The sequence below is a fragment of the Hetaerina americana genome, unplaced genomic scaffold (genome assembly GCF_022747635.1).
Source record: "Hetaerina americana unplaced genomic scaffold, ioHetAmer1.1.p SCAF_11, whole genome shotgun sequence".
In the NCBI taxonomy this organism is placed as follows: Eukaryota; Metazoa; Arthropoda; class Insecta; order Odonata; family Calopterygidae; genus Hetaerina; species Hetaerina americana.
In genome coordinates this window covers 42769665-42779718 of record NW_027286181.1, presented here as the reverse complement: position 1 = coordinate 42779718, position 10054 = coordinate 42769665, and the positions used below count along the sequence as shown (strand labels likewise).

The window sequence follows — 10054 nt, the reverse complement described above, 5'->3', positions numbered from 1 at the left end:
CGCCTTCTTCAGGATGAGAAATGGGGATGAATGCTTGGGAAAAAAGGAATTTTTAGGGACAGAGTGGGAGAAGAGAATTGTAAGAAAACGTCGAAGGAGGTATTGGTTGGAGGGGAAGAGTTCTAGCACGGAAATACTGCTGAATGGAAAGATTGGTGGGAATGGAAGAGCGTCGAGGGTCATGTGTAAGGGGCTCGATTAGGGGGAGGTGGGAATTTTTTAACGTAATATATTTAATTCTGCGGTGAACAAATATGTGCAGAAGCCGGCTGCATGCTTCCTTCAATATTTTAACCTGAAGAATTGTGGCCTTGGGTGACGAAGGTGGAGGGCATGATGGAAAAGTAACATTTTCCAAAATTTACGCTATGCAGGAAGGCGTGATTAGGGATCAGCAGAGAGGTTTGCAGGTCAATAGAGGTGCAGTATGGGGGAAAATATGGGAGAAAAGTCGGTAGATTCTTTTCTTGGGGAGATTTGGAGAGAATGAACAAGTTTTTGCATCTTTGGCGTGTAATCGATGGAAACTTAAATTGAGTACTTTATTTAGGGGTTCAATGGTTTTGTCTTTCAACACTATTTCAGTAACCCCTAAAGATAATTAAAGAATATCTTAGTAGTACTTTAGTGGTGGTTTTATTATTGGCTAACATGGAGAAAATATTTTTAAGAACGTCTAGGATGAATAGAATGCCGAGGAAGTGGAGCAGACTGATTGTTTGCTCTAGTGATTTTTAGGAGGATTGGTGTTGCAAGAATGTTTACAGTTATTTCTGTTGAAAAATAATTATTGATGATCGCATTGGAGAAGAGATTTATAGCTCGCAAATGAAAGTGCTGAAGGGATCAGTGTAGTTACAATTACAGTGACCGCGCATGGAAAAACGTTAGGAGAGACAGTTTTTAGTGCATGAAGGGAGGAAAATATTAATATAAGTAATACTTTGTATTATATGATATATGCGATATTATTTTAGCGTGTTGCTATGTTTGAAGTGAATTTCCTTCATTCGCTCGTGAGTGAGGTTTATAAACACACACACACATGTTTATAAGTTTGTGTGTGAGTATATACGTTTGTATGTATAGATCATACATATCTTAGTAACCTACTCCCACGCACACACTCTCTATAGAGTTCTGATCAATTCAAGGTTTACATTAAATTCATCTAGGGTGTATTATAGGCCACAATATAATTCGGTTTTCACTTCGATGCCATTTGGAAAAAACATACTTTGGACTTTGATCGGAGGACATGGGAGCGGGACGAGGGAGCAGTGAAAGCACTCACCAATTTCAAGTTTCGTTTTGTGACTCCCTCCTTCCCTCAGCCAGCCTGTAGTGGCCCCAAGTGATGGAAGTTTTTCCCCCAAGTATCCTCCCCACCCTCCTTCTGGGCCTCCTAGACTGGCTTTTCTCTTCATTTGCTCCTGATATCCCTCCCCTACTTCAGCTCCCTTCCTCAAACCCCTACTCAAACCCCCGACCCCCTTCACCACACACACACACACACTCCTACGCCGAAGCATCTAATTCCCCACAGGGCCTCGAGGAAGTCGCGCAAACCAATCTGAAAATTCACTTAAGCGGCAGAGGAATGGAGAGAAAGAGGGGGAGGAAGGTGAAAGAAAAGAGGAAGAGACAGAATTGCGGTTCGTGAGAGCGTTTTTATTTCCTCTATTTTTTCTCGAAATAAAAATAAATACATTGGTGTCATGAGAAGGCTTGTTTCGGTCGCCAAGTTTAAAATCGATTCTGTCTCTCCATCTCGCCTGCTGCTTATTAGAATATTTCTTGTGTAAATACGTAAAAACCTGGCATAGCCGAATATAAGACCGGATACGAAGGCAGTAAATTAGTAGTTAAAATGATTAGGAATAAGCTGAATATGAAAATTAAAGACATTTATTTCTACTTATGGAATTACTTAGTAACAACTACTAAGTCTTAATGATTTAAAATTTGATAAATATGTACATCTTGATCACCAATTATCTCTAACTATAAGTAACATTTTTTTACACTTGATAAAACTAAACTGTACTAAAACAACTCTTCTAATTTGAAATTTTAGTGAATACATTGTAAATGAGAACCATGCAGATCAATTAACAATAAATTAACTCCAGATGATTATTAGAGCAATAGCATATCATCGAAAATATAATACGTTAAATAAAATGTTAATCCGCTCTGATCTGCCCAACATTACCTTATTTGAGCTTCTAAGTACACTACTTTCATCTACGATTTTCAAAGGCATCCTCCTTTACCCCCTCCATTTTGTTCAATGTCGTCCTATATTTTTAACCTTGACGTGTTAATTAAAAACTTAATTTCTTATAATTCTTACCCATGGTGAACTTTGCCTTTCAAAAACTTTTCAACACAAATTTCATCCATTTCTACGACCATCGTTGAAGCTGTTAAGTCTCCTAATAGCTTTGATACCATTAAGTATTTTATTTATCTTTTCAATACAGCGACTCAGTGCAAGCCAAGACTCACCAAATTGCTGGCATAGCTTCGGTAGTCTAATTAAAGTATGAGGTTTCAAAAATATATATTTACTGTCTCGAAATCCTGAGTTATCCTTAAAAAATATTTTATGGTCCACCTTCACCCCTGAAAGGTCTTATAAACAGCTATAAACATTGTAATAGCGTCTTCAACTTTGGCCCTAGATGGGTGTATAAAGCTTACTCCAGCACCTTTCGAGCTTCACTTCACATAAAAATTCAAACTTCGCAAAAAATTTCTTCGTTCCAGGCCATTAAGTATATCCTCTAATGGGATTTATAACAGAAAGTTGAATGTGAAGCCTGAAAATTTATTCCCCGTCTAACTTTTATGGCGCTTACTTTGGTTCTCACAATATAGTTGCCGACTGAAAACTATAAAGGTATTTTGTGCCATAATTAAGTTGCATCTCTAAATTGAAGTAGTAAATCAGTCAGATTTATGGATTATGTATTTGCTCGAGGTATTAAATAATAGCACAATAAATGACAGCATGTACAGATTCTTATTTGATCAAGCTACACTTTATATCATATTTACGGAGACATATTCTTTTGTTGTTGCCAATGGATCGATATGAGTGAATCAAAATTCCCGGTATCGACATCATTACCCCTATGGAGAACTTTATTTTTTCATGTCATTACAGGTAATAATATATTAGCATCAAGTTCTTTTAATCTCATTTTATGTTTATAGGCTCGTTTTAATAAAAAATTCTGATAAAAAATTTCATTTTTTTGCTATTTAAAAATATTTATTTTGGAATAACATTCTATCAACTTCATGTTGCGGTTCTGACCTCATTATTTATAAAAAATCATTAAATTTGTTAATATTATTAACTTTGTATTACCTAAACCACTAAAATGTGATTGATACGTTCCATAGGTCCCTAGACAAATAAGGTTTGTCTGTCATTTTTAGCCGTAACACCAAGGTAAGCGCAAAATATAAATGAGCACGTTCGATCAAGAATATTTACATTTCATTTAAAATAAGGAAAAAGCAAGCGCAAAATATTCAGAAATATAGCAAAATATGACGAACAAGCATAAACCGTAAGTATCCTACTATTTCCATAAGAATGTGCTGGGAATTTTCACCATAAGAATTAATCGTGCACTGTATTCATACTCGTGGAAATTAACACGGACCAATCAAAGAATAGACCTCGGTCTCTATAAGTCACATTCGCAGTATGAGCGCAGTTCATATGGTAGTGAGCCAGCCTGTTACATTGCGTTATATTGCGGTTCATGGGGCTTTATGCTACCACTCGCGGCTTAATTACTCATAATAGACTTGTAAATGATTTATTCATGGAAATTTAATATATGACCCAGTGTACTTTAATATATACCGCAATTAGTGGTTCCGTTGACTGCTTTTTAATCTTTTGTTAACCACATCGTCGTATCCAAACCGGATTTCATATAATGAGCGATACTCTCGGCGCTGACCTCGTTCGAAAATGATGAAATACATTTCTTTGCCTCGCTAAATAAGCCGAAATGTCGACGCTACATTTTTCCTGGGTAAAAAACTATAAATGAGCTAGAAAAAAATATTTTAGTAGTAATCCGTAGTGCGATGAACGAAAGAATACTCATTGCTTGTGACTCTAGAACTTGGTGCTGTACATAACGTATCTACTAAGACCTGTCCTAATAATTAGTACGTAATGGCCTTATAATTTTCTCTCATAATTAGCACTCCATAAAAAGTAGAAGGTTTATTTTTGGCAACTATTGGAATTTGGAATCCACTCATTTTTGACTTCGATTGTTTATTTTGCCTAATTATTTGGTATTTCACTGTCGATACAAGTGAAGATTGTTAGCTAATCAATTGTAGTCAATAATGTGTGGATTCCAAATTCCAATACAGATAAAAACCAAAGCCAAAGTCAAGCAAAATGTCTGGCAGATAAAAACCCTCTAATTGTTATTGGGTGGTAAATATGATGGAAAAAATATGAGACGATCCTAACGTGCTAATAATTATAACCGCTCTCTGTAATAATACATTTACGTGAGATTGATTTTTGGTTATCAAATGAGATACTCTGAGATGCTATATTGTCATCTCACTGCAGACAGCGGTTCTGACTTTGCAACCCGTCTCACCCTTATTACTACTGAGAGAATGAACACCCTGTGGCCGAAACATGTTGTAAGATAAAATTCTTAATTTTCAATTTAAGTACCCCCTTATTCTAGCAGTTCATCCTCCGTCGGCAAAATCTTCATATTTTTAATGCCGCGGGTTTCTACTGACCCTTGCATGAGTTCTAAATTCCTCTTCCTTGTCCACAATTCTTGGCCTATATTTGTCCCAAAAATATTTGACCGTGTCAATCCAGAATGATTTGGTGAAACTCGCTTTGCAGCGAGTTTCTTTAGGAGAGTGACCTCTGATTTAAAAGTCAGTGGCTACTTTCTAATATATCTGATTCTTTCACAATAAATTCCGGTGGTGGGGACGAAATTAGTTATAATCCATCAGTAGTGGTATAAATTTTGAGACGATAGGAGTAGGTTACTCCTTTTTTAATTTGTTTCATTCGTAGGTACCGATTACCTATAAATATCTTTAATGTGCACTTACAACTTTTTGATGTCACAAAATGTCTTTTTCTAAGCATAATTAACTAAATACGATATATTCTTCACTAAAATATTGAAATAAAAAATTCTGAAAGAAAAAAGCTCTTACCATTGTCTAAAAAACTATACTATACAACTGTTTTTGTATACGACCCCTTGGGTGATGTATTTTATATGCTTAAATAAAATTTTTCACTATTTACATTCCGTTCTTAATAACCATTTGGTTTCAGGGTTAATGAGAAATTGAAAGCAACAATAATATTCTTTACCCTAGGTAACCAAGCAATCCAAGAGTTTTGAGTAGTAAAGAAACAGATATCGCATTCTAAATTGTTATATCGATGTTTCAATATTATTACTTTATCAAAAACTTAGGACTGCAGCTTTTCTTGTTGAACGATGGAGTATTCCCTGACTGTTATTCATGCTGCTCAGCGTCTTCTGTGTTCGAGTGGTAGAGGATCCCTTGAAAAGTTTCTTTCGCCGCACTTAGAGACCTATTCGACTAGCTTTGTCTTGCCTCACTCTTGAGGCATTTTTGGTATATCCATTCTATTCTCCGTACGTTAATTACGCTTTGCTTGCAAGTGTATTCATTTTCTTGCCCATTTCCCCACCATGGCCGGGGGATCACGTTATTTACGTCTCTTATAACACACTCCCTCTCTCTTCTCTTCCATTGCAGGCTACTTCTGGCACATCACAGACATCCATTATGACGTCAACTACACCATAAATGGGGACAGCAGACGAAGTAAGTGAACATAACTCTCCCTATCTCTCCCACTCCTCTATCCCTTTCCCTCTCTCGGTCTTTCTTCTTCCTCTCTCTCCATCCCATCTCCCGGCAATCCGTGTATACATAATGTGTCCATGTGTCTCTGCCTCTGGCCACTTAGGACACTTGGTTTTCGTCGCTTTCGCCACAAGAGAGGGGCGGGGGCAGCAGAAGGGAGGATGGGCACCAACATCCATAGGTGGAGTAGGGAAACAGGGAGGGGGTGGCGCGATAACTGATGGATTAGACAAGAGGTGCAAGTGAGGGGAATAATGGACTGCCGGAGAGAGAACTATGGGAATGCACGCTGGGCATCCGCCTATACCAGACGGAGTCCGAACAAAAGGCGAGCAGACTGCGCCTGGAATACAAGGGGGCTAACCACATCTCGGCCTCGAGACTTTAAGTCCCATCTGAGGGAGTATGAAAGTCTTATGCAAGAAAGAACGAATTGACAACTCTTAAAACGAAAGTTAAATGTTTGAAGACACTCGGATAAAATTCCGGAGTCAAGAAACGGACGAGCCGAGAATGAGAAGACAGCGAAAATTATGAGTATTTAATGTAAATAACGGAAGCAGTGGTGGAAAGTTTTAGATATTAAGGAATGGGATGGAAAATCAACGTCGAATAGCGATACAGTTTTTTGTTCCAAATGCGTAGAAACACCCAGGATATTACTTCAATTTTTAGGAATCCTATGAGGATGTAAAAAAATAGTTTTGGGTGATAAGGTAAGGGTAATTAGTAAGCACTGAAGATACTTAGATACGTGTAAATAATGAATTAAAAATTAGAATAGGTCCGTCAATCCAATAATTTTTTAATTTATTACCAGAAATCCTTATCCTACGTTTGGTTACTCCGAATTCTATTAAAATTTACTTTTTACTATTTATTTCAACCACCTTTTGAAAGGCTACTACCATATCATACCACTCAATTAGCTATTTATTTAAAACCATCTGTAATTAAAGCCTTGATCGGTAGCAATATAGAGCGCTCTTTGAAGACGCACAAATATGTGAAAACATTGATATAGATTTCAAAAACACAGAAACACAAAGATAAGACACTTACATCGTGAACGGGTACGGCTCCTTCAATTTACTCGGAATAATTTAAATGATAGAAAAATGCAACGGGAAAATTGAAGCATTAACCGCTTAATAATTAACGCTTAAATTGCCAAACTTTGAGCCTCACTCAATAACCGCCAAGGAACGTGGCAATTTTATAAGCAACATACGGGATCATTTATTGGGGATAAATTTTGCCCCCGTGCCAAATTTGCGACTAAAGTCGATGCAGAGGGGAACTGAATATCCTGGGGAAGCTCACGGCTTCCGCTGTTTTGAGAGCGGGTATGGTGCCGAACGCTTGCTTGAATTGGATCGTGCATCTCCGGGTATCAGCGTTTTAAAGAATCCGAGCTTAAAAGCCTCCACCTGCTGTCAATAATGCCGAGAGGTCCTTTCTCCGGAGGCCATTTTGGCTCCCTTTATAGTGTAACATAGATGTAATGCGCCGTGTGGAAGGCGATGGAAAACCATCACCTAAAACCCGTTTCGCTGGGGAGAATGGCCATGTGTGATATCCTGGGCTCATTAAAGCTTGGTCGGTGAACTGGAGGGACTATTTTATTGTCCACTATTAGTGTTTTATTGGGGTCGCGTTGAATACGAGGCCGCGATATAATCGGGTCAGTGCGTCGGTATTTGAATGGAGCGGTGAACGGTGACAAAGGAGGAGTGAAAGGGGATGGGGGATGCGTAACAAAGGGTCTCGATGAAATGCAGGCCTACGAAAATGAAGGGAATCCATTGCATCGGGAGAATGCGGTCAAATGAACAAGGGTTCAAGCGTGATATAGAGTTTAATAGGGATGGAAAAATAATAAATAGGAGTAAAAATTCTAAATATTACCCTTGAAATCACATTTACCCTGGGATGAGGGCCTATTTTTAACAACCGTCAAGGACAAGTGTATAAATAGCTGCAAAATCAGAAGCAATAAGAAGCGTAGCGGACCCTGGAAGTTTATTTAACAAAGATATTGTAATAGTAATCTTCGTCACCCTATTTACCAACCAGTGTTGCCAATTTCCATAATTGTAACCATATCCCCATCTTGTATATTGCGTTGGGGATATATATGCATTTTTTATTTAACAATACGAGCAAAAACCAATTGGATGTAAAAAACAACTTTTTCAACACTATATAAAAATACTTAAGTATAGACCACAATACAGATGAATAGCAATTGTTATATTTAGCACAATCAAATCAAAGTATATGTACTTCTAGAGTAGAATATAAATTGGCATAAAAAAGTCAATTGAAATTTATGAGTACAGTATACCCATGGTAGCTATAACACTATTACCCTATGATATTGATGATGATGTACAATAAACTAAGTTATCTTTTAAAATTGTACATTAATATTTATTAATTTACTCTTGCTAATCTCATATTTATTATTTTTTGAGAGCCTTGCAAGCAAAATAATTAGTTTTACGAGGATTTAAGTAAATACAAAATTTTAAATAGTAAATTCACTGTAAATAATCTTTAAAGTGGAAACATTTACGCGAATTAATGTACTCGTACATCATTTGATATTATTTTTTTAAAGAATAGATAATCATGTGAAATGTGACGTGTCAAAATCAACTACCATTATAAATAATTTTAGCGATGGAATCTTATTCTAATAATTTCATTCAAATCTCATGTTTACAACTTTAATATGCTATTATGAGATTCTGGGCAAAACTTCATTTCATATTTCTTGCTAGGTAATCTGTTATTTCTTTCTAAGATCTGTTTAACAATGAACGAAGGTGATCGGACTAATCATCGGACTAAAATCGGGCTATAGCATTGAACTAAAATGCTGATTATATTAAATCAAACTGATAAAAGTTTGACTAGCTATTTTTTAATGGGATATTTGCCCAGTTTTTAGTTGTTTCATTAATATTATGCATATTAACCATGTAAGTAATGTTATCCCTGTTCATTTCCCTTCTGTTGACATATCATTTTATCTATGTATACCTTAAATTTAATGTGTGAAATGGGAATTAAACAATTTTCAGCTCCAGAATTACGCCAGAATCGTAAGTCATCCATGAAAACATTTTTAAATCAATTCAGGAGATGAAGTGTACATTTTTTCATTACTTTGTCGTTACCGCCGAAGGTAATTTTGCACCTGAAATATTATCAAGTTAATAAAAACACTACCAGGCAAGATGAAAAAATGTTCCGTTTTTCCTTCTTCGGATGGATCCCGAAAGGAAGAGGGTCCGTAAAGTTTCACATAAAAATGGGGCATATGGCGAAGGAGACTAATAGAAGGGATGAAGGGACCGAAGGAGGATAGAACGCTAATGGTGATGTATGGAGAAAGGGTAAGGGAACAGCCCCCTTGGCACCGAAGCCGTGGAGGGAGGCTAAGCTAGTCTGGCAAAGGATTTCGTTTGGCGGCCGAGTGGGAGGGGGGTAGACTGGAAGCTGACGCAGGGGACAGGGTTCGGTCGAGGGAGTTGATAGGTTTAGCCATCGACGGGTGGTGTGGGGTGTCGGGATGGAAAGAGGTGTAGCTGGGAGTCATCGGTAAGTTGGGAGTTGAGAGGGGGATGTAGGTAGGGAGAGAGAGAGAAAGAAAGAGGTCTGGCTAAGCCGTGACAGCGCACTGTGGTGTCTCGCATTCATCTCTGGGAAAACCGGAACGGCAAAACATGGGTTCTGCTTCCGCAGGGGACATCAAAATATCTCATCCCCAGAGCTTTTACAGATTTACTGCCCTCCAAAGGTAAACGAGAAGCACTTGTGAAGTCCAGTGCGGAGCCGCAATACACCGTTCCCCTCTCTCGTCACGCTCTCCGAGCTCAGTCACAGCCATTGCTGCCATTTTGTCGCCGGCGACGACGACGCATTTTGGGGGCAGGTCTTCTTATTTCTCTTCGTGCAATTTTTGCTCTGCATCGAATAGGTTTGTTATCCGGCCAAATTTTATATCATTTTTCCTTCCACTATATGAAACATTTCATGAGAAAATTTTTAAAATTAATTCTGCTCTCGGAACCTATATATTGAAAAAAAATTAGGTGAGTTACATTCATGTACG

The 10054-nt window shown here is 37.6% G+C and overlaps 1 protein-coding gene across 1 annotated transcript in view; it reads left to right on the top strand.

The window, feature by feature from the left end:
- Positions 1–10054, top strand: part of LOC139701164 (acid sphingomyelinase-like phosphodiesterase 3b) — a 1047894-nt gene that overhangs the window by 798138 nt on the left and 239702 nt on the right. Inside the window, exon 5 of the mRNA XM_071599739.1 lies at positions 5821–5889. Coding sequence (XP_071455840.1) covers positions 5821–5889 — 69 coding nt within the window. The remainder of the gene's footprint in view (positions 1–5820; positions 5890–10054) is intronic.